Genomic DNA, 26,428 nt, shown 5'->3' with positions numbered 1-26,428 from the left:
TGTTGGCTCTCGCCATAGCGAGGGTTTCACCGCCACAAGACTTTCATCAAGACTCCTTAACCTCTGTAATTGCTAGCGATCTGTTAGAAATGAAGTTAATGGAGTGCTCAGTCTCAAATTTATGTGGTAAACTGTCGTTCGATAAATATAATGATTGACGAAACAATGCTTTGCATGATTTTTATTCAGTGCGGCGCTTATAAATTGTTTGAATAGTTAGTCGTTATTTGAGTAAGGAAATTTAGTGATGCAAAAAAACATCGCCTTTCGTCTGGATATATGCTTACCTTTATCGTATATACATATGTTTATCTGTCGCCGCACCACTCCTGTTCCTGTATATCTGTTCGCAAGAGGTATATTGGCTATTACTTGCTCCACCTCCGGTAAAGCGACAATTCGCTATAGCGAGTGTTTATTAGTGCACCGTGGGGTGTCGTTATATCGAGGTTGCACTGTATACTACCTCTAGGTCACCAGGTGAGGACTCAACACATGTATTCTCCTCCAAAATAATTCACCACAATCCCATTTACATTTACGTTGATATTAAAAATGCAAACATTCAGGAATTGTTAATTTATTATTTTTTATTCAAATTTTTTATAATAAAGACCTAGTGACTAAAAGAGGACAGAGAACAATTTCTACAGCAATACTGTTTGGCAAAAGTCTTATATAATTACAAATACATGTATTAGAATGAGATCAATTGGGTTAGTCTTCATTTTAGGCATAAATATATTTATACCCTGAAAAAATTGAAATAACATTGATTTTTTCCAATAATTTGATATAGAAACAAAAGTATTAGAGTCACATTAGAATTTTTTAACACATGTATAAAGAAAACATTCTTATACTAGTACTAATATTACTAATACATACACAAATCTGAATTAAAACATTTAAGGGGGATACCAGATTAATTTTACCAAAAATGGGTACTAACCAGTATATACCCTCACAGTTAAAAATAAGTGCCATCCTCGACATTTCTTTCTTTTAATAGAACGCAAATTAGAAAATTAGACAACAAACTAATAAATATACTTCGACAAAAACAAAAACCCTGTTAAGATAATCTCACAGCACCCTTCCATGATTACCTACTAAAAAGGAATATTAATTTCCCTTATAAGTTTCAAGGGCCAAGGAAACAAGCCCACTCTTCAACATGAAGAAATCTAGTGTAATACTAATATTATTTAAGTGAAAATTACCTTAAGACATTGATCTTGATGAGAAGCATTTCATTGGCCTACTCACAATTCATAAAACAAGGCATTCAAAAATAAATAATGACATCATACTGTATTCTACCAGCAAGGTCTGGCATTACTAAAATTTCTACTTCTCATTTAAGCCCGACAGGTGTAGTCAAACTTTTCTGAAGAAACTAAACAGACCAAATGGGTGCAATTTAACTTTGAGTATTTCATACTGGAACAAAATAATTATAAGAGAATTTTTTAAAAAGTTGAAGGAGTCACTCTTGCAGAAAAATTTTTACGACCAGCAGATGGTTTTTTTATGACAAACTCTTCTTTTACACCATAAAAAAGTTAGATTGAAAAATCAGGATAAGTATGTGGTATACACTGCCATAAACTCAAAATTGCAGCTTTTACGATAAAAGAAATGTGTGACCGATAAATTCTCAATACCAGCTGCATAATATCCTGAAAAGCTTGCTGTATACATTCCTCCATTCCATTCCCAACATCACTGAATCACTTAGAAGAGAGCATTGCTGAAATGGCTGGATGAACGGGCTTCAAATTAGAGCAAAACACATAGTCATTAGGGAAAGCCCCATATTTAATGCAAAGGCTGAGAACGTTCCGACAATGCTCCGAACTGGGAATCTCTTAGCTGCTATAAATGAAACACATGCCTACATATGATTGAATATTCCAGGGTCCTTCCTGATCAGGATAGAATTAGCAAGGAAACTAATTAGTAAATAAACAGTGAAAAAGGATTAATTAAATAATTCTTACTACTATATGTAAACTTCTAAATAGGTGAGATTAGTAATGATGAACAGTTTCAGTACGGGAAGTTTTTCTGATCAGAATTATTACAAATACAAAAAATCTACAGCGCTTGTTTGGTATCTCATTTGCCAAGATACAAAACAAGTTGCATGTAAACGCACTGCAAAAGACTTTTTTTTTGTCTTATCCATTTCTGCAAAGTGAGTGTACCTCACATGACCAACAATGGTAACAATATTGTTGAAACAGATGAGTATGTGAGGTCACAATAATTGAGGACATATTCAGAAATGCTGAGTCAAGCATCAAAATGAGGAAGTGTATTCACTAAATTAATTTTATGACTAGTTATCACTCCTTTGGAAAAAAGGTAAAATTACCTTTATCACCTGACATATTTAAACCTGGTTACATGAGACAAAAGAATCACATAATTACCATGACATTAAGGAACTTCTTCCTTATTACAATCCATATCTGGTGATATTTAACATTTTTCGTTGCTAATTTCCAGAAATGATGGTTTTTGTACAAGTTTATTTATCTGAAATCTAAACATTAGGCATAATTTCAGTAATGCCTAAATGGTATTGCTGATACAATATGCCCCAGTTATTTTCAGTCATTCAAGTGACTACTAAAAGTAAAAGGTTCCCTAGAATAGATCTACACACACATTCATGAAAGCATAAATACATCAACTCCTTATCACATATCTGGTTTTTATGATACGTAGTGCAACATATTATGCAGCTTAAAAGCTGCCAAATAAAAGAAATTGTCTTTTATTTGAGATAAACGCCATTCAAGAATAAATCAGACATCCTGATATAATTATTACTGAGAAATATTTTGATCCTCTAGCGTTAGTATTTGTACTAAGTCAATTTTATCACTAATTCAATCACCACAAGGAGATAGCTTTTTCAATACTATCTCCATGTGGTAACTTCTTATATTGTTTCCCATAAAAATATCATCAGATATTATTATATACATATTTCATCAACCTGTAATCGGTACCATGTAATCAGAACAGAAACATATGAACAAAGCTCATATCAGTATCAATAAGGCACATTTCAAAGGTAGCAATATGTAATTTTTAAATTAGTTTTGTTCATCAAATATATCAATGTTAGTAGCCAAAAATCCAATAATATATTATCAATGATACTACGATGTTGTTGGAACAGGTATGTGAAAATGTGAGAAAATACTTTGAAACAATTATTACTGAGCATCAATAACAATTACCCTCTATATCGGAAAAATCTGTCCATCTCCTCCCAAAACTCCCAACTATTTTAATCTGCAGCCCACAACCTGTCATTGGCAGTCTGGAAAAAGAAGCTGTAATAAGGATTATCAACTCTCAGAATATCTGAGATTTTGTTAAATGTATCCAATAATACTTGCACAGCCCTGCTTTTTTTCTCACAGACATAAATGTGCTTTGCAGTCACCTTCAGCCTACTCAGGATGAACCAAGAGTCTTTTTTCACAAGTGCCAAAAACTTCTCATGAATGTGAACGATATTGTCCATGCATATTCTAAACACTTCTGAGTCACTTGGGAAGGAACAGCCGATGACTGAGACTAATAGTAAACTATCCTGGTTTTTTAAACAGGCATTAATTGAGTGTGCTACCTGATACATTTTATGATACTCAGCCATTAGTCCCTTCGACGCTAAATGGCAAGCCACACTGGAAACAAGGTCATATATTTGTGAGGGGCAATTCTGCTGGATCATGGAGCACATGAAAGTACCGATCAAACGGCCGGTGACGTCAATTGAGAAAGATACTTGGTCCAGGGCTATCTGCTCCATGATGACCTTAATGGTGGACACTAACACTTCATAATTACCCTGGAAAACATGAAAGAAAATGACAGTAATTTGCAAGTACATGATTACTTTCTTTTATTCTTTAAGGATCATCTCAATTAAAACCATTATTACAGATAGCAGTGGCACAGCAAGGGGAGGTTTTTGGGGTATAAAACCACCCCAGAGCTCATATAAATTTTTAAGTTTAATCCATTTCACTGAACCCATTATAACCCAATGTTGCTTCTAAGCAACATCAAAAAAGTATAAGTTTATTGATCTATTCAGGAAATATCTAAACTACGCATTATTTTGTGATGTAAATTGTATTGACGAAACATTTAGCTGCCACAACAATTATGATTGGATCCAAAAATTTTCAATTTTTCAAAATGAAAAATCTTGAAATTTGATTTCTTCCAGAAACAGCTCTGGGTTAGAAAGGGTTAATTGGATTAATATTAATTATATAATAGTGTAAGAATTAATAAAATATCTCTTATAAAGCCGTAAAACTCACAATTTTCAACCATTTATCTTAAAAAATTTCTGGGGAAGGGCTCCTGCACTTCCCACTTACCCTGGTGGGTATTCCACATCCCCAAACCCCTCAGTATTGGTTGTGCCTAAAAAACCCCCCTACCCGTAATCCCTAGCTGTGCCCCTGAGACATAGTATGTACTGATAAACAGAGGGGACATTATGAGAATACACCATTATAATATTGTAATCGAATTTTCTTTAAAATTAGTTAAATGAGCACCAAATTAGGAATACTTCAATCGCCATTACATGGAGTAAGTAAAAATACTCATTCCAATTAAATAAATATTATCATTGTGCTAGTTAATCATATGCTACACGTCATTGCCATACCAGAAACAAGGTTCCTTGGAAGTTTGGCAGGGTAAATTTATAACACAGGAATGAACACATTTAATTGGAGATTATGCTCACTTAACTAACCACACTTAGTCCACTTATCATCCTATTCATAATTAAAGTTACCAATTCTCAAGTAACACCTTCAGTTAATGGCAATGAATCCATTTACTTTGATGTACCCATGCCTGGCACATAGACAACAACGAATCACCCATTCGTTGCACCTGAATTAAAGTTTATTTTCAAAATTTGCTATCAGTTACAAGTAGGTATTAATAGTTACCAAAATAAAAACATATTTACAAAAAATATCCACAAAATAAAATAAGTAAATCAATAAACAGACAAATTGTAGACATAGCCATTATTTATTGAAGTGTATGTCGATTAAGTTTCATATTCGTAACTCTTAAAGTTTAATAAATATATGCATTCGAAATATATATTTTTTTTTTAAACACCCAGGATTTTAACAAGTGTTGAATTAGCAAAAATTCTTTTCTTTCAGCCAAATGAAGCCATCAAAATTCCACATAGTGCAAAGTTAATTCTTTTTTGATGCACTCAGCTATTGCTAAGTATGAGACTAAGGTATTCTAGACCATTAGTCACATAAAAACAATACACATGTTATGCACGGAGCATGAGTAAAATTATAAATAAGCTAAATCACAAAAGAGCACATGAAGATTGACAGAAGTTTGTGCATGGAACACATAATGTTTTATTTGTGCGTAAGGAGATTTTGGTCAAAAATTGATTTGACATGATTTCTCATTCACATAAAATGCGTGATTTAGCTTAGATTCAACTGATAGACCAAGTGGCATAACTATGGGGGTGGGAGGAATAGATACCCCCCCAAAGCCTCGAAATATTAAAAAGATTACCGTAAACTATTGTCTAGTTTTGACAATTAATAATTGTATCTGCTTAAAGTTGAATATTTTGTGCCAAAATGATGTAATATTAATTTCCAGGGATGTCATTTTTCAAAAATTTCCCCGGACCCCCTGTTATCTGGGAGTGGGGTCACCCCCCAGATTCCTCATCCCCCCAAAGCATATTCCTAGTTACAACACTGGATAGACCTCAATTAAATTTACATTCTTGAAGAGACAGGAGTTAAGTTAGCCTCAACTATGGATTCAATTGTTAAAGGAGTTTGTTTACCTTTTTATGGAAGTCCATCTGACCAAGCTGCTTGTGTGATAGATATGGAATAGCTTCCATTTTTGACCCCGTGGCCACAAGGGCACGTCCGTAGGCATACTTGAAGTAGAGTGAGATTTCTGTATCCACTGCTGACCCGTAGGATTCAAATTCCACTTCATCTTTTAACTCCTTCACTACATCAGCGTAACGGTTGGCATCTAGCAGAATCTTCACCATTTTCCTCTTCACCTCTCTTGGTTTCACAAAAGTTCGGTCAAACTTGAGAATATAATATGCGTGTGCCAATTTAAAGCAGTGAAGTGCTTCCTCGGGCCGACCCTCATTCCAACAGGCGTTCCCGAGAAGATCCATGGCCATCACGAGCAAGCACTCCGACCTCTGCAGTAAGAATTTCAAAAATTAGACGACTTGAAAATTTTTTCACAGCACCTTAGGTCTAAAATTTAATAGATACACATATTATTCAATATTCATCAGAATAGAAAATCCAGAATTTGATCTGTACACCCTCTACCATGAGCACAAAAAATTCAACACATATTATATATTATTTGCCGGCGCCGGTGGCGGCGGGGTAAAGTCCCCGCCTGCCAAACAAGAGGTCGCGGGTTCGAGTCCCGCCTGGGTAGGTTTCCCCTGCCCAGGGCATGGTTGTTCGTGAACGTTTAATTGTTAAATTTGTTGAATACCCCGATGTAAAATGGCCAATATGAGCTGTATTCGGTGGTTCGAAAATAAAATAAAAATAAAAATATATTCAAGATTCATCAAGGATAAAAATCCAAAACGTAAGCCATACAACTGTTACGTTATCCTTTCTTTTAATTACTTCTCTTTGGGTTAAAATAATCCAATAAACACAAAAAAATTAAAACAAAACAATAATGCAATAAACACAACAAAATTAAAGCAAAACAACAATCCAATAAACACAACGAAATTAAAACACAACCAATGTTCATTCATGCAGGCATTTCTTAAGAGCTCTGAAGCCATTAAGAGCAGGCAATCTGACCTCTGTTGTAAGAATTTCAAAAATTTCATGACTTGAAAGTTTTTCTCTGTACCTTTATTCTAAAATTTAACAGATACACATATTATTCAATATTCATCAAGGATAGAAAATCCAGAATGGGATCTATACACCCTCTACCATGAGCACGAAAAATTCACCTTAAATACCGTTAGATAACATTAAAATATGTAAAAAGAGATATTATTCTTCTTTGAAACAATTTATACTGACAATTACTTGAAAAAACAACCTTAGAGTATATATTTAATGGAGTAGCCATGGAGAAAGACAAGAGGCACCAGAGCTACTTTGTATGTAATGGTAGAGGTGGGCATAACTTTAGCCATATTCAATGACTTTTTCAAGGAATTTTAAATTCAGTCGTTAATAGTATTCATATGACAGGCAGAGTAGTAAGGGTAAATGAAGGGGGACAGTTCAGGACAAAGGAAGAGACACAGCAAAAAAAAAGCCCTGGTTCTTCAAATTCCTCCAGGCTGGATACCTATGCATTAATGGTCAGGGAAACCCATCATTGGCACCCAACTACTCTTTTCAGAAGGGGTTAAGATAGCATGGATGATATAGGTTTTATATTAGAGCCAATCAAGTTGGAAACACAAATGACCGGGCGTCAGCAATAGCTGATGCAGGGGAAGGGAAGTGATCGCTAAGGTAGGAATTGTCACATGAATTCGGGCCTGACCTGAGGCCCAGCTTAGTGAGACCTCAGAGAGGGCGTAATGCCTTTGGTTTAAACATGGTTAAAAAGCTATGTTTAGAATATAACTTTATCCAATCAAACGTTATGATGCATCAATTCATTATGAATAACTAACAACAACTGAAAACGTACTAATGAATATGTATTGTACGCTTTAAAATTTTTTAGGTTGACGCGCCTAAATGGCAAGAATCTTCGTCATCCATCCGGAACGTTCGGGAAAAAAATGACGAGAATTCTCGCCATCCGTACGCAATGTGTTAAAATAAGAAAGAAAGATAAAGGGAGGTTTCCGCACCATAACTTCCGTTCAAATACTGCTTTTTACAAACAACACACAAGGTTCTAAAGAGGAAGCTTGCTGAAGGCCATACACATGATCAGAAGACACGGAAGTGGATATTAGTCACATACGGAGGTATAGCAAGGGCTACAGGCCCAACTGGTATAGCACGTCAATTGACCGTTAATCCATATCTCGGCTTGGATGGGACCACGTCAATTGACGTGCTCCATACTGAGTGTGTTAATAGCCTTACCCTCCCACTCATTTATGATCATCTTCTCACCAGGATACTTGGATTTTTTTTATTACTTGAAATAAATTCTTAGTTTTGCTCTATGCATAAGCAATTTTCAAACGAAGTTTTAGCGTTACACGTTATGGACTTCTGGATATATGGTCTTAGTACCTTTAGCCATGGACGTACCCAGCAGAGGAGAGTTGAAGGGAAAATAAATTTAGTTCAAAACAAAAGTTATGAAAAAAATTTTCCTTTTGAAGAAAAATAATATTAGTACAATACGTGGAACTAAAATTTAAAAAATCATTATTTTTTCAAGCAAATAAGTATAAAAACTAATGAATTTCAGTCATAATTTCCTTAAAATTTTGGTTTCATTAACATTTTCTGTGCAAAAAATTTACAACTTGAACGACCATGGCTAGTGTTTTACCCTGCTAGTTTTGATTCTGGGTATGCCCATGCCTTTTGCTATGCTTGTGCTCACTAACTTTGAAGTTAACAATGCTAGAAGTCCATTTAAAATTCCATGATGCTTGAAAAAATGCCAGTTATCCCTATAGAAGAGAAGAGTAAATTATTGGAAATCAAAGCAATATTTGGTTTAAAAATACTGTTATCAGAAAAAGTTGACTGTAGACTCATGCTAATTTAGGGTAAGAAGGTCAGTTCAGTGGCTTGCGTAAGATCTGAGCACCCCGTTGAGTTGGGGCCGAAATCGGAAGGACGAAAATATGTAACAGGGTAAGTCCACCCCAAAACAAAGCTCCATATATAGAGGTTTAAAGTATTCTTATGCTGTTCATAGCACAGAAAACGTTTTCTTTTTGTAGGCACCAGCAGGAAAGGATTCAGCAGAAGTGAATAATTAAATTATATAAGAATACCGGGACTAGCCACGGTGATAACTTTTACGGAGTCACCCGCAATGCACAAATAGTGCGAAAAATCCACAGAGGAAAAATCATACGCCTTGACCGGGATGCGAACCCAGATCCCTCGATTTCCAGCCGAGTGCATTAGCCAGTTAAGCTACCAAGGCGCCATTCTCCCCTGTGGAAATTTGTGGACTATACCGGACAAGGTTTTTCCTCTGTGGATTTTTCGCAGTATTTGTGCATTGCGGGTGACTCTAAAAGTTATCACCATGGCTAGTCCCGGCACATTTAAATAAGTCTAGAGCGAACATCTCTCGTGTTCAAAGTTCGGGCTTTGCTCTCCGGCTGTGGCGCCATGCTCACGACCTGGACTACTAGTCGCATAATAGTCGCTCAGTTGTCCATACCATCTTGTCCGCTATAGTCCACAAATTTCCACAGGAGAGAATGACGCCTCTGTAGCCTAACTGGCTAAAGCACTCGGCCGGAAATCGAGGGATCTGGATTCGAATCCCTGTCAAAGTGAATGATTTTTCCTCAGTGGATTTTTCGAACTAAATTATAGGTGGAGAACAAATAGATTACATTCATACCACTCAATCATCAATTATGCATTGTTTTGCATGTATATAATTATGTATTACTGTATTTACGTCTAGAAGCCACACACTTTTATTCCAGAAATGCCGATGAAAAAAGGGATGCGCACAGCTTACACGAATCCTCCAAATTTTAATGTAAGCCATGTACCATTTTCCCTCTAATTCTTATCATTATTTCTCCAGAGTTTAGTATTGAAACAAGGAAAACTTTGCAGGAATTACATTTCTCACATTGAAGGGTCTAAGGTTTTCCCGGCGAATAGATTGGAGGAAGATTTCTCAGGTATTGCGGCCGGGTCCAAGGGTTTTTCTGCACCGACGTTTCGAAGGCTAAGTCTGCCATCGTCTTCAGGGTGAATGGACTAGCCTAGATGTGTCCGTCAAAAATGGACACCGGATAAAATTTCAAGACACAGAAATAATATGCCATACCAACAATTACTGGGAGCGTGTCGTAAAGGAAGCAGTGAAAATCAGACTTGAGAAGAGAAAAATGAACAGAGACCCCGGCTTCCTTCTGAGCAATGCGTGGAAACCAGCCCTGAAAAAACTGAAGGGGGAAAGGACAGGCATTGGCCCGACCGTTGACCAATCAGAGCCCACTTGAACCCAATGCGAAGGTATATAAGACAGACACATCTTGGCTAATCCATTCACCCTGAAGACGATGGCAGATTTAGCCTTCGAAAAGTCGGTGCAGAAAAACCCTTGGACCCAGCTGGAAACCCGAGAACTCTTCCTCCATTTCTCACGTTATTTAACCTTATTAATCATGGTAACATAAATTTATCGAATTAGCAACAAATCACTATAATGCTCCGAGTTGCTATATTAACGAACTATTACTATTACTAACGAACCAGTTCCTATATTAGACCACACCCAAAAAGTGCAAGGAAGTGCAAGGAAGGATACTCGAGGGCACACAAATAAATATGGTATGTAAGGTTTTCTCAAAATATGTCTATATTTAAGTCTGTCAATGGAGGGCACAAACGAGATGGCAAAGTCTCACAATTTATACACTTATTATTGAATATAAAATAGCTTTGTTTCAAACGTACTTTTGTCAGAAACCAATCTCACCAACCACAGAGGGGGAATACCAGCATAGGCAGATATAGGGGGGGGGGGGGGGGATGGGGACACGTGCCCCCTCCCTGACCCCTAAAAATATGAAAGAATTTTAATACCGTTCCATTATCATTGCGTTCGTTTTTTATTTCAAGATATCCTTGTGCCCTCCCAGAACAAAATCCTGGATATGGCCTTTTTTGTGTCCCTCCCCTTGTGTCCCTTGCAATAAAAATCCTATCGTTGACATTGCAGACAATTTGCAATTCCCATTACATAATTCACTGCTGGTTCTTTTGCACTTGTAAACAAATAACACATATTGAAGGAAACGAGAAAGCCTTTCTGTGGTTTAAATTTAGGGGATAGGATATTCCCCAATTCAGCCAAGTTTTCACACATAACTTGAGGGAAAACTCGGTGTACTGGCAGATAATAATATTCAACCATTGAGCCAAAAGTTGGTTAAGGCCGATACATATTAAAGCACAGGCTGTATGAGGACAACTAATTTGTGGGTTTTGGGGAGACCATAGTAACAAGGCCCAGGGGTATCAAATATGTATGTGAGACAGTATTTATCCTTGAGTTGAAGTAACAATGAACAGGAATTAATGCCATTGTTGCATTACTTATTTTTAAAAAACGGTTTGTTAAATATGTAAAATTTACAAGGTTAAGGTTAAAGAAAAAATTTTTGAACGATAATTATTATGATATATGCAAAGAAACAATATAAATACTGAGTCGTGTTTCTCAAAAGTTGAGTGGCTAAAATATTTTTCAATTTTCTACGAAGTTCAAAACTAGGATTTTTAATTTAAATAATATTATTATGTAGTCATTTCTACAAGTATCACACCATATCTTTAGTATAGAATGTATGCATACTAAAGATTATTGGCTATACTTATATTCCATATACTAAAGATCATTGGCTATATTTATACTTTATATACAGTAGATTCCATTTCATGGGTCCACCGGTTACTTGGGGCAGCCGCTTCATTGGGGCAGATCTTGAAGAACATAACCCAATAAAGGAATATCCCAGAGTATTCTCCGCTTAATTGGGACAGTATGCCACTTTATTGGGCCATGATTCGGCGACATAGACTGTATACTCGCGACAAAATTAAAATTTTTTGTATTCAGAGTACTATTTTTTTATATTTTCCTCCTTTGATTTAATCTTATTTTTCATAAATGTTCCCATTCGTTCCCTATTTTGAAAGCTCTTCTTGTTATAATATCCACAAGAGGATAGGACTTTTCTTTAATAATACATACTTAGTAAAAGACATTCATTCAGCGTCACCCGAGGCTATGAAAAATATTTTCGACTAAAGTTTCATAAATTAACTAAACTCGCTGATTTATTAATCAAATTAATAGTTTAATAAACATATATTGTATTATAAACATTCTTCAGTCTTGTTTCTATCATTGCAACATTTGTTTATGCCCATATACAGGATAGTTCGCCTAATTGGGGCAGCCGCTTAATTGGGGCAAAGAGCACAAGTCCCGATATGTCCCAATTAACCGGAATCTACTGTACTAAAGATCATTGGCTATATTTATGACGAACTGATTTTTACTTAAAATTAAAATTCCAGTAGTTGCTCACCGAAATTTGGGGCAGGTCCTTTGCGCTCAGTACATCATCTCCATTTTTGCCTCGCGCCATTTCTTCATAGACCGACTTGAGGGCTTGGGCAACTCTATCATCATGAGCATTATCCAGTCTACCATGGACAACTACGTGGTTGAGCACTCTGGTATATGCCACCTGAAACCTCTCCAAACGTTCACTGGATGTCATCTTGAGAGATGGAATTCGAGGGAGTGGATGAGTCTATTGAGCCACAGCTGGATTCCCCTGCAAATTAAAAGTCATCATCATTTTGTCAATGCCATCTTCCCATACATAGTAGTGAACCTTGGAATGATTTTCTCTTAATATAAACATGCATATCAAATATGTGCTGCCACTATCAATAGATTCTTTTTTAAGTAAAAGACAATGACAGTACATGATAAGAGTCTAACATGATAGTACCTTTCAAATACCTACTATGTATTACCACTATTATATGTGCTTGCTTATCAAATTTCAGCTAAAGGGGAATGGTAATTGTACTACAGATTTTGTTTTCCTCAAGTACCATTAAGTAGTTCCAGCCCCACTAGAGTTCCCAGAGCAAATAGTAGCCAGTGAAGATTATAACCTGGAATCAGTGGAGGATCTATGGGAGGGGAAAGATGGCCATAGCCCCTTCCCCCATTGGATAGATACACACACTAGTAAAAAATCGTAATTTCCAGAATTTGCCATTTAGTACAAAAGTAAAAGTTATATTTTCCAGTATATATACCTGCTTATATAAATTAGCATTGACTTAGGGCCTATTTGACACACTTCTTCCATGTTATAATCCAGAGACAGATCTAGAGAGGGTCTAGGGGGCAGTGGCACAGCGAGGAGGCGGTTTTGGGGGATAAAACTCCCCCCAGAGCTCACAGAAATTTTTAAGTTTAATCAATTTTTCTAAACTGGATAAGTATTAATTATAGAATAGTGTTAGAATTTATCAAATACCCCTCAAAAAGCCGTAAAACTTGCCATTTTGAACCATTATTCTTAAAATTTTTCTGGGAGAGGGAATTTTTCAACTCCTGCTTACCCTGGCGGGTATGCAATACCCGCATACCCCTACGTACATATTAGTTGCTAAGTTTTATTGCATACACTGTACACCTACATTGTAGGCATAAACATTGCTCACTGCTTTACTTATTCTTATTACAATTGTATATGAAGTGCATGCAATGCATGCATCTTGAAAGGAAATTGCACACAAAATTTAGCGGGTTTAGTTAATAAGATAATTCCTTCTCATTTGAAGTAAATTTTAGCCACCAGGGGGCAAAATTATAATAAAAAATAACAAATACGCCACTTTTTGGAATGAACGATATATTTCGGTAAAGAGACATCAGTTGAGACATACTTATCTCAAGACATCTTTTAAAATACATTTAGGATTAAAAATTAAGTTATAAGTTAGTTGAGTCAACCATTTAGAAACACATGCAATTACTGGAAGTAATTCCTTCCCAGGTGTGCAACGTATTAACTGCAAGTAGAAACATGAAATGTTTCATTTGTGAGATAACAAAAATCCTAAATGAATAATCTCTGCATGACGAAGCAAAGATCAGTGAGTGGGGAACACCAGTCTTATGGAATTTCAATCCTACTTAGTTAAATAAGAAGGATTTGGTGCTTTTCCCGGCGAATGTTGTTGATGAAGTCTTCACGGGAAATCAGCCGGGTAAGGATAGACATTGCTGCCAACGTTTCAATGGCCCTCTCTGCCATCGTCTCCAGGGCGAATGATGGACCGGGTTAGTGTCGGGCTTATATAATCCTTTGGGGCGGTCAAGTCGTCTGCGATTGGTCAGTTTTAGGTTTCTTTCCTCCTCTCAGCTAACTCATTCTTTTGATCAAGGGATTCCACGACTTGCTGGGGTTGAAACCTTTGTCCCTATTCATTTTATTATTTGCGATTCTTATTTCGATTATATAAGCTTCGTTAAATAAGGTTTTGCTAGTGACTCGATGATATGATGTAGCTTATTGTCTTCATTTCAATTTATGTCAGGTTGAAAAAACCCGCCAATTGGGAAAATATTTTTATATCAATATTTGAATAGAATACTATAATTTCACCTATCAGTTGCCTCCAGATATGGGGAGCTTTGAAGTAGGTAGGCTGAAAAAGGTCACTTGGTGAGACAGGGGAGGGGTGAGTCACATTTCCCTTGTTCTTGTGTAACTTGATATTTTCCTTACAAGGCAATAATTCATGGTCTACATGGTCTCCGACAGGAAAACAAAACATCAGAGGTATGGGCCGAGGGCTGATGGAAGGCCGAGGGAGGGGGTTACTGGTTTTGTGAAATGTATGACGTGGTTACTTTTGGTAAGGTTATTATTCTGCAACGCCAACGCTCCACTGGATGTTTGTTCAATCTCTAGGGAAGATTCACACTATGTACCTATTGTATTTTGCCTGCAAATTTTCCATGGCTGAAATTCTGATGCGTTACCCAAACTTCAAACAAAATGGTTCATGAGTAGGACAGTGGGGTAGCCTGGAATTTCGTTCGTGGGGGTCGAAAACTAGGGAGGAAATTTTTTAAAAAACAAGTTACTAAGTAGTGGGTTTTTAACTTATTTTAATACCACCAATGAGAAAACTTCATTCGTCAAAGAGAATTATTTTGCAAATTTATGATTGTTCCGTGTTTTGTTTTCTTTTATGACGGAAAGTAATTGCGTTTTTATATTTTGGGGAGGGGGCGGGACCCCGAATCCTCCCCCCCCTCCTCTCGCTACGCCACTGGAGTAGGACAAGAACTTTCTACTCCCTCTTAATGCCGTTTTACACGGGGCACGTAATTACGCAGGTTAGAAGTGCATTTATTTCTATTTATGTCGCGCAATTGAGCGAAAGCACGAATGAAATCAGGACAGGGCCTATTTTGCCATCTTACGTCCATGCATTCTCACTCGCATTCTAGCAATTCACCGCTTTACAAGTCGCAATTTCGACTGCGCCTTCGCACACACGTCTATAGACGCTGCATGCAACAAAGTATTAATTTTAAATTTCGGACGTAGATTCGATTTCTTCAGCGACTTTGGATCCGATTCATCCGAGGAAGGGCAATATCCGCGGCAGTGGCGTAGCCCGGGGGGTCCGAAATATAAAAACACAATTATTTTCCTTCATAAAAGAAAAAAATATTGAAAAATCATGCATTTACAAAAGATTTCTTTGACAAATGAAGTTCTTTCGATTATGAAAAGTGTTAAAATTAGTAAAAACCATCTACTTAGTAGTCTGTATTTCAAAAATTTTCATCCCCGATTTTGGATCCCCCCCTCCCCCATCCCCCTCTCTCCCCCAACGAAATTCCTGGTTATGCCACTGATCCGCGGATATTTGGACCCGTGGTACCTGATCCGACCAACCCTAGTTATTTTATATTGCTGAACTCATATGTGGTATTTTCCGTGCTTAAATACAGGATGGAGAAAATTTGTGCCACCAAATTCAAACCCTGGATAGCTGATGCCAGTAAGAACCAAAATTACCAATGATGTTTGAGTTGATAACGCGCCATTTTTAATCTACAGAAACTTGGAGCTAAGCGCTCCGATTGACCGCGAGTTTGCCCTGTTTCCGCATGTTTTGGACAACTCATGACTTCGAATGCTTTGCCGCAGATCGCGATGTATCCAAGGTAACCGACACCAGGGCAAACTCGCGGCCAATGGCATCACTTGGCTAAAATATTCTGTAGTTTAAGAATGGTGCGTTTACGACCAAAACATCATCAGTAATTTTGGCTCCCGATGGCATCACCTATCTCTTTATCTAACGATCTGATCGCTGGATTATTCTTCCTCATAGAATAATCCTCCAATATCATTAGAGCATTGATGGCTTTGCCTGGTTTCGCTGTTAGTAGGGCCCTCTTCGCTCCTATAGCGTTGAGGTGTTTTCCCCGTCCCGTTCCTTCCGCTCCTATCCCTTCCCAGAGGCGTCGCGTCGGCGGGCTCCTATCGCGGCGGCGCCTCTATTCCTTTTTCCTTCCTCTCCAGCCCCTCCCCGGGTGATCGGGCTTCTAAGCCACTGGCTTGGTTCCCGGCTCCGGTGTGTTGTATCCTCGAAGGGCTCCCCTGAGCCCTCATTGGTTGGCATCACCTATACAGGGCTGCAATTTCTGTGCACAATTTTTCTCCATCCTGCATATTTCATCCCCAGTCGAAACGGGAGTGTTGGGCGGAGTGTGCTGGAAGTGCTGCGAGAGTATGCTTGAACAGTTTGTGGACGTTCCACGGCAACTCCCCGAACACTCCGCAGCAGTCGACACTTCGCTTACCTGACGCTCCCTCGCCCCTCCAGGGTTGAAACGGTTGAAACTCTCCCGGAACGCTGCCCCGCGCACTCCACGGCTGTCGACACTTTGTTAAGGAATAGGCGCAACATGTGGCGATGAGATCAGTGTTTGAAGACTTGAAGGCGTCAAAGGGATACTTAAGTCGGTTTAAAATAAGGTACAATGTTTAGAAAAAAACACTTTGTGATGGGTCAAATAGTGATGATCCCCAAGCAGTTGTACAGTGGAAGAAAAATTCTTTAAGTCAGCGGCTTGACGGTCACTCCCTCATTCAAGTATACCGGGACTAGCCACGGTGATAACTTTTACGGAGTCACCCGCAATGCATAAATTGTGCGAAAATTCCACCGAGGAAAAATCATTCGCCTTGACCGGTATTCGAACCCGGATCCCTGGATTTCCGGCCGAGTGCTTTAGCCAATTAAGCTACCGAGGCGTTATGTGACTAGCAGTCCAGGTCGTGCGCATGGCGCCACAGCCGGAGAGCAAAGCCCGAACTTTGAAGACGAGAGATGTTTGCTCTAAACTTATTCAAGTATACCGGGACTAGCCACGGTGATAACTTTTACGGAGTCACCCGCAGTCCATACCACCTTGTCCGGTATAGTCCACAAATAGCCACGAAGACATTGACGCCTCGGTAGCTTAACTGGCTAAAGCACTCGGCCGGAAATCGAGGAATCCGGGTTCGAATCCCGGTCAAGGCGAATGATTTTTCCTCGGTGGAATTATCGGTCACTCCCTCAACACTCCCAGGTTGAAACACTAGTTGAATGCTCGCGGGACGCTCCTCAAACGCTCTTTGTAGTGAACCGAATAGAAGTAAAAATATCTGAACTGAAACTGAACTTGTAAAACTTGAAGCACAAATGAATTACTCTGTAATATACGGCAGGGATTCCTGAAGAACTTTTTAAATCACTTTATCTACTTTTTAAAGAAATTTTACCAATTTTCGTCTTCAGGTCGAAGGTGAGAGTTCTTGATGTTTCGCCGCCTTCTGGCCACTCTCGACGAAAAATATAGGCGGAAAAAAATCAAGGCTTCACACCTTACACCAGAACAGTAGCGGATACAGGAAAAACTCAAGGGGGGGGGGGGGGCGCAAAAGATATCCTGAGCTGCCTTTACTGTTGTTGTAATGACAAATAATTAGGTGACTTGCAAAGTTTAAGAAAGCTTTCTTTACACTGATGATACGCATATACCAGACAATGCCATCCTATGATATAAAAAAGTTACAATTGTGGTTCTGCAATGTTCGCCAATGCGGGCGGCCCCGCAAGGAGGGGGCGCGCCCCCTGCGCCCCTCTTATTGTATCGCCAATGGACCAGAAGATGAAAGCAGGAGGGCTTTTGAAACTGGTATCACTCACAAACGACGAACGCAACTGGAGAACCCGGATTTTGGGAGTCATCATGAACATCGCCGCGGAAGAGAGAGAATATTTTGACGGTATCATTATGATTTTAAGCTATCGTTTCCACTAAAAACCTCAAGGAAAAGAGTTTGATCAGGATCGAGCCGCCAAAACAGAACCACGGGATCCGTATGAGGGTTTTTTTTGAGTTTTAAGCTGATGTTAGAGTATAGTGTAACTGATTAATTGATATTTAGATGCATAATGATTATTCTCGCTTATAACTACTCAGTTCTTTGAATGTGTAGAGGATTTTCAAGGTGAGAAGCTTGAGCAGGAAGAGTAATTCAACTATTTGTTCTGCTCACAATTGGAAAACGGTTACAACCAAAGCGACATAATGAAGAAAATCGCGTTCACTGTAGAGACGTTCATGAAAAGAAAAAGAGCTGATGACAGGATCATTTAATAAGATTTTAAGGGAAAGGCTAGTAAAGAGTCTAATCAGGAACGTAGAGCTTCACGCTGATGAAACGTGGATCCTTACAAGGAGGAAGAGAAAAGATTGGAGACCCTTGAGATGTGTGTACAGAGGGGAATAGTGGGCGATGAGGTAAAACTCTTAGGTGAGACACAAAGGGGTTGGATGTACTGAAAGATGGAGCGAGTACTGAGCAGAGGAGACGTTAAAAACAGTTTTATTGGGAGGGCTTTCAGGAAAGCGTGGGTGGAGTAAGAAGGGAATAGGATTTATAAATAAAACTAGCAGGCCACCAGGCGTTGTTCGGGAAGGATAGCACTCGGAGAAGTGGGATACTCGGAACTTGGATGAAATCGTATCCGGCTCGATTTTGTGGAAGTTATTTATATCCATGATAAAAAGAACACAATGGTAATTTCCACACTTTTAATATTACAACTCAGCACCGACCATGGTTTCAACACATAAGTTATAGTTAGTTCTAAACCCTAGTTATAAACCCTTGATAATGACACTTATGTGTTGAAACCATGGTCGGTGCTGAGTTGTAATATTAAGTGTGGAAATTACCATTGTGTTCTTCTTTTTATCGGAACTTGGAATTCATGTTCACATGGCAGGATTTTTTGGCAAAGGAAAAAAGAACGTATGATGATGGTATACAGTAGCGTAGCGAGCGGGGGAACCCCTCCCCCCCCGAAATATAAAAACTAAATTACTTTGTTCATAACAGAACGCAAAATATTGAAAAATAATTAATTTACTAAGTATTTCTTTGAAAAATGAAGTTTTTCCGATTGTGAAAAGTGTTACAATTAGTTTAAAACCCTCTATTTAATTGCCTACCCTAATTTAATTTAATTTACCCCTTGCGCTGTAATGACGAGTGCAGCTCGTCATGAACTTTTGTTATAAGGCAAAGTAAGTTCGTTTTTCCAAAATATTCCCCCTGATTTTGGACCTCCCCCCCAACAAAATTCCTGGCTACCCCACTGATGGTATACATATGTAACAGCAAAATATGATAAAAAAGATTTCCGCACACCGCGCACAGGATCAGCTTAAACCCCGCTCCACAACATTGATCTTTATACGTGTCCATACTTGCGTAAACCAAAATCGTCGAGTGAACGCATACACCAGCAAAAAGGTTTGCACCAAGAGGATTAATTTTTAAGTGTAGAATCCTGTGAGTTACGTTTTCCCTATGAGAGTATCAAGAGGTGTGCCAAACCGGCAGGACGTCAAATCGCAGACGTTGTATGATGTGTCGCAGTGGCGCAGCGAGGGGGGTTTTGGGGGATGTAACCCCCCCCCCCCCCAGAGCTCAGAAGCGTTTTTAAATTTAATCCATTTTACTTAATTGGATTAATATTACTAACAGAATAGTGTTAATATTAATAAAATATCCCTCCGAAACCCGTAAAACTCACCATTTTGAACTATTTATCTTTAAATTTTTATGAAGGACTGCCCCGCACCTGCCGCTCACCCTGGCGGGTATTCCACACCCCCAGACACCCCGGTATTAGTTGTGCCTAAAACCCCCCCGTAGCCTTACCTTAATTCCTAGCTGCGCCCCTGACGTGACGTAACAAACGGTAATGAGTAAAATACGCATAGGGTGTGTCGCACACAACCATAAGTAAGTAGCATTACGGAGTTTCGGAGCATGAGACTATCCATCCACTAACTTTGGTTGCAATCCGAAAACTCCGAAACTCCGAAAAGGTAGATCATGCGAAACACAGCTCGCGCTCTTTCTTCACGACGTTATAAAATCTGGTGAATCGAAAAGACAAGTTGACGCACTATTTCTAGATTTTAAGAAAGCTTTCGACACTGTACCTCACAACAAACTTTTATACAAATTACAGTCATGCGGATTAAACGAAACAGTTGTAAACTGGATACGCGACTTTCTCAGAGATCGCAAACAAAAAGTCGTTCTTGATGGAATTAGCTCTGATGTTGTAAAAGTTACATCAGGTGTTCCACAAGGAAGCGTAATCGGCACCCTGTTGTTCATTATATACATTAATGATCTCTGCTCTCGCATCAGTAGTAAAATACGTTTATTTGCTGACGACGCTGTCATCTACCGCGAAATTAGTGATCACACTGACTATGAAATTATATCATCTGACTTAAACAACGTTCATTTGTGGGGCCAAGAGTGGGGACTCGAACTTAATCCGAGCAAATGCATGGCGGTACATTTCTTGCGGAATTCGTCCAACTCTAACCATGTTTATGCAGTGGATGGTATTAACATAAAGGCAGCAGACGAAGTGAAGTACCTGGGAGTTACGATAACCTCGAACCTCACGTGGGGAACACATATTAAGAATGTAGGTTCGAAGATTTTCGCGGCGTTGGTTAGATGATGTTTCCATTCTATTCGGGTTTCTTCACCGCGTTTGTTGTATTTTAAAGACAACAGTTTCGCCGGCGTTACAGTCGGCGTTTCAGGTCAAAGGTCCTTTGACCTGAAGACGCCGACTGTAACGCCGGCGAAACTGTTGTCTTTAAAATACAACAAACGCGGTGAAGAAACCCGAATAGAATGGAAAGATCACATATAAAGAATATTTGCGGCATAGCCCTGAAGAAATTAGGATTCGTCAAGCCTATTGTGGGAAGATTTTCGGATGAGAAAGTAAAAGAAAGGTGCTATTTCGCTCTCGTCCGACCGCACCTTGAATATGCAGCGAGCGTGTGGGATCCGGTGCAGAAGGACTTAATCCGCGAACTGAATAAAATACAAAGGAAGGCTGCGCGTTTCGTCAAAAACGGCTACGGGCGTACAGACAGTCTTACCCAAATGTTAAGCGAATTAGGCTGGGAGCCGTTGGAGACTCGGAGGCTGCGCGCTAGGCTTAGATTGCTTGAACAATTGAGAATGGATATCTTTCAGAGAGACACAGAGAACATAATATTAGAGCCACTCTATATCTCCAGGTCCGATAGAAGCGATAAATTAAGAGAGATGTTTTGCCGAACGGATAGATATGGGAATTCGTTTTTCCCCCGAACCATTAAGGACTTTAATAAACGCTAGTTCCAACCTCGTAGGAGCACTTCATTTTTTTCTAGTTGTAAACGGCTGGTGTCCTAACACCCCCTGCCACACGCCTTTTAGGCGGCTCGCGGGGTATTATGTAGATGTAGATGAATCCGTGCAGCCGTATGGAAATGCATAGCCGGCATACAAACATACATCCTCTTTTATACTTATAGAAGGTGATCGAGAATCGGCCTTAACCATTCAAGGTCCGAGGGACATATACGTCCCAAATTTTTGAAATTATCTCAAAATTAAATTAGAAGGTGTATGATTGAAAGAATTGGTTCTATTGAAGAATAGGCTACTGGTTTCTAGTTTTAAATTCTTTTGGTGCTATCCTATAGGTAATGTAGTTTCCACATTGCTACAAACTTTCACTTGAAATTCTGTCTACGAATTGGAAATTTGATAGTTTATAACAAATCAATGAAAGGTCAATTATAACAGGACTTTCGGTTTATCCTTATGTGTACCTAGCGCGTGGAGTTAGTACGAAAAACTCCGCATCTGTGCTTTAATTTTCACAAAATTAGTGTTTTTATGTGATCATAAGGGAGCGAGAATTGGTATCATTTCACGTTCCAGACTTTATATCATAAACTATTATAGATATCGCTTTCATGTAAATGTTTTTTTTAATCTACGCATTAATACTAGCCTAAACACGTATTTCATAATGCATTCTAATGGCTGCAATATTTATGGACCTTAAAGAGATAGTGTGAATAGAAGATGGGAGCTCTAGTTGGGAGGGGATACAGCCAAGGTTAATCTGCAAAATTCTCCGAATAAACCTACCTTAACCGGTAAAACTATAAGAGTTTTGGCCTGAATTCCAGCGAAGTTTTCCTCTGTCCACGAGCGACGCTTGATTCAGACTTCCTTGACCGAAAAGTGGAAGATGCACTATTCTGAAGCACCTTCGTTTCATTCTATTCACGATTCTAACGTTACTACGCAATGTCCGATATTTGTTTTCACCAAGCGACATCCAGATTCAAGGTGTTATCTTATTTTTTTTTCAAAGATTAGGTAGAGCAGCATAATAAAAAAAATTGCGGACTTTGATTTCATGGAAAAACAGCGGAGGAAGCCCAAAATATTTTTGAATGGACAGCAAAGAGGCCATTTTGAATTTTTCACGAGTGCGGTATTTGCTTTGATACTTCCCTAAATCACAGTCGAAGTAGCGTGAACGTGCTATCTATTCTTGGAAACCCAAGACAAAATATCAATTGTCACAGAAATAAAAAAGACCGTCTCAATCCTCGTCAAGATGAACTGCAAACGCCGAACTCAGGAAAAAGAATAGAAGACGACAGCTCGTGTCCTTAAATTTTACGACCGAAACAAACAAAAGACAGACCAGGAGCGTGCACTTATCTCCGCGGATATAATTAGAAGGTAAGCCGAACACAGCCACTGGTGATCTGCGCCTGAGGCAGATGGCTAACATCAGTTCAGACTTCACTGCTGGAGAAGAAAATACCTATACGCCCACATTCGTACACTGTTCAGCAGGCTTACATCATTGAAAATTCGACGGACTTCTTCTCTAGAGCGGTTCGCCATTAGGTCGTTCGATAACACCCGAAAACGCTATTAAATTTAAAGAAATGGATCGATGGATGGAAAAAGACAAATTTCTACGAATAATAATAATAAAATATACCCAAGCAGTCATTCTCTAGTAAGTTTCAAATGAAGAAACGCAATTCCGCTCTTTTTTTAAGAGTTGGTGACGTCATGAGAGTTTTGGTTGATAAACTCATACAAAAATTACAACTCATTGAGGGATTGGATCGCTGGTAAGAGTGTAATCAACAACGAACCACACGAAGCCCATGAACAAGTCCGCAGAGTAACTGAGACGCCGTGATACGTACCGCATGAGCTCGTAACGTCATAAACTCACCAGCGAAAGGGTTATTAAGGCCCTTTATTCAAAGTGACCATATCTTGGAAGGGACAGAGCGGGACACATAGCGTACCTAAGCATTTTCGCGCGCAAAATTTTTGGGGTAGGGTATTTAAATTTTAAACATTGCCCCTTAAAATGGTTACGTGATTAAACTATGGGAGACTTTCAAACATTCAATTTATTGTGTTGCTTACGGTTAACTGCAAGTAGAAATTACAAAAAAAGACACTACTGCCGTGTCTTTTTTGTAATTTCTACTTGCAGTTAACCGTATATATTAATATAAAGTAAATGTCGGATACCAGTTTTTCCCCCTCCATATTCTTTCGATTCAGTATCAGGATAAAGACAGTAAGATAGCTCACTAGCACCATTAGTGGCATAATTATTTATTGTTTATTGTTGTTTTTTGTCAGGGCAACAAATTTCTGAAAGGAAGAAGTTTCAGTATTTCACACAGATGCAAGTCAAAAACCAGGACATTTGCCTTTCCCGGGGAACATCGCGGGGACACCGAGACAAGCGTTCTGAAAACGGGACTGTCCCGGGTAAACTGGGACGTATGGTCACTTTACTTTATTTCTCCAACTCTATCGCAATCGACATCAAAAGAAAATTGGTGAATGAGCCTGCTCTCGAAAGGGCCGTCTTCATACTGAATTCGGCCATAGCTGTGAAGATCAGATTTCACCAGCGGTTGCCCAAGGGTGGCGCCTTTAAACGACGGCCACGAAATGGGGTTATATTGATAAACTCGCTTTGCTCGCCGGGGGGTCACTGCCCCCCCAGACCCTCCCGAAAAAGCCCTGCGGCCTGTTATGGTCACTATGGGAGGTCTTACACTTTTCGTTTGCCACTTGTTACTTAAGGATCGTTTACTTTTAAGTTGGCTAGCTTAGGTATAAGCAATATTTCCACTTTCACGTAAAACGAGCGCATGGTACGAAGGCTACAATATGAAAATAATTATTTATAGAAGAGAAACGTTTTTCTGAGGTGCTAAAAAAAATAAATTTCTACGAGTCGGACAGTCTCTCTAAATCATTCAATTCAAATAAAAAAAACATTGAGACCATGTTCCACTGTAACACCCAATTCATACTTAATATCATAACATAACGACTTTACGTATTACAATGAAAAACACGTTTATTAATTATTTTTCACGTAACTCAACCAAATTCTTGATATATGAATAAGATGTGACAGACGTTTCCCTTCGTAAGCTTTAGAGAGATGGTACACACAATAAAATTACGTGGGAACTGAATATCAACATTTAGTACAAATGCGCCATATAATATAACGGATAACATTACACATCAAAAAGGGCTTTAACGGAAATAAGAACGTAAGAAAAAATAAAAAGTTATCGCCATCACAAAAAATGAAAACAAAATCATTTTTACCTACCTATATTTTATGGAAGTCTTGTTTAAAAGTCTTTCTACTACAATCGTGTATCGCCAACAAGACCCGAACTACAGTCAACAGCACGAATCATCTTTTTAAAATGGCATGTGCACTTGTTAACTATGACATTAATAACAACCACACTTTCGATGTAATATTCCAAAAACAACAATTAATTTCCTACCTTAAATTTCTCCGCTATTCATTTGAATACTCTTTGATGTAAACAAATGTTTGTTCATGTGGAAAGAAGACGTAAAGAAATAGACATTTAAAAAATTACTTTCTGTTTCAGACAATTTTAGAGGGGGTCTTCATAAGACTTTTTGTCGCATCTCGTCTCGTTCACCCCAAACATTTGTATTATGAATTAAAGAGTGAGTCGTTAAGGGGCTTTTTAGTATATAGATGTGGATTGAAATAAATAACTTTAATACTTGCCAGTGCATATTCAACGTTAGGAGCAGTTCTCAAGTATTTTAGGGTCGCAATCACGAAATTTATCATAAAGTTGATTGGTTTTAGTGAAGGAAAAATGTTGGCCGAAATCGATTTTTCGAAAAATCGATTTTTAATCGAAATGAGAAGCTCGGCTTTTCAATTAAAATCGAAATTCGACTCAAAAGATGACTTAATCAAAAAATTCGACCGTTCCTCGAAAACAGTTTGTACAAAACCATATACAATTCATTCGAAAAACACTCAGAATACACATTAGAGTAGTACAAAAATTTGCTTAGAATACAGGATTGCGTTATTATTAGTAGTAGCCAAAATATACGCGCATTATAGTTTTGTACTCCCTGCTTGGAACCAATCGGCTTCGCTAAAATTTACAAGAATGATCAACTTACAGAGATGCTGTCCTAATGATCGAGCAGGCGCGCAGCTGGGAAATGAGGCTGGGGGGAGGGGGGGGAGTTTAGGAGCAACTAATACTAGGGATATGGAATACAGGAGGTGAGGTACCTGATCAGTGATGAAAAAATCGATTTCGATTAAAATCCGAAATCGAGTTTTAATAGTCAATGATACAGAAAATAGAGATCGAGCCATCATATTCGAGTTTCGATCCGAGCTCAATTTTTCCGATTTCATCATTTAGGGGCCATAGTCTAGGGCGGGGGGCTAGCCAAGTTGTGACATTTGAAAAAATAGTTTTAATTTATTTACATATCTTATACTAATACATATCATTTTTTGTGGGTCCAAAGAAAAGTTGTTGAATACTTTCGTTTCAATTCAGTACTGATTTTGCTTAAAGACTTTTGAGATTTTTGCTTCTGGGGGGGGGGGATGCTTGATGCCCCCCTGCCCCTCGCTGGGTACGCCCATGTCTTCTTGTATCAATTTCATCGTGTGAGAGATGTTTTTCCACCTTAAAATTAAATAAAATCTTACCTTCGTTCAATGACCCAATCACGACTATCAAATCTCGGGATTTTATCGATTGAAAAAGGCGTTGCAAGTAAGATTATTTTTGATGAAGTAATTCA

General features: G+C 38.5%; 1 protein-coding gene across 2 annotated transcripts in view; it reads right to left on the bottom strand.

Annotated features, from left to right (window-relative positions):
- Positions 1-610: 610 nt before the first annotated feature.
- LOC124165718 overlaps positions 611-26,428 on the bottom strand; it is a 75,404-nt gene continuing 49,586 nt past the window's right edge. For both annotated transcript variants that reach the window (XM_046543205.1, XM_046543204.1), the window contains exons 2-4: positions 12,344-12,595; positions 5,894-6,274; positions 611-3,874 (exon numbers count right to left, since the gene is read on the bottom strand). In XM_046543205.1, the coding sequence (XP_046399161.1) occupies positions 3,308-3,874; positions 5,894-6,274; positions 12,344-12,538 (1,143 nt within the window). In that variant the 5' untranslated portion in view covers positions 12,539-12,595 and the 3' untranslated portion in view covers positions 611-3,307. The remainder of the gene's footprint in view (positions 3,875-5,893; positions 6,275-12,343; positions 12,596-26,428) is intronic.

This window comes from Ischnura elegans, chromosome 9, assembly GCF_921293095.1.
Source record: "Ischnura elegans chromosome 9, ioIscEleg1.1, whole genome shotgun sequence".
Lineage (NCBI taxonomy): Eukaryota > Metazoa > Arthropoda > Insecta > Odonata > Coenagrionidae > Ischnura > Ischnura elegans.
The sequence above is the reverse complement of the archived record's forward strand: the minus strand, read 5'-3'. Positions and strand labels throughout refer to the sequence as shown.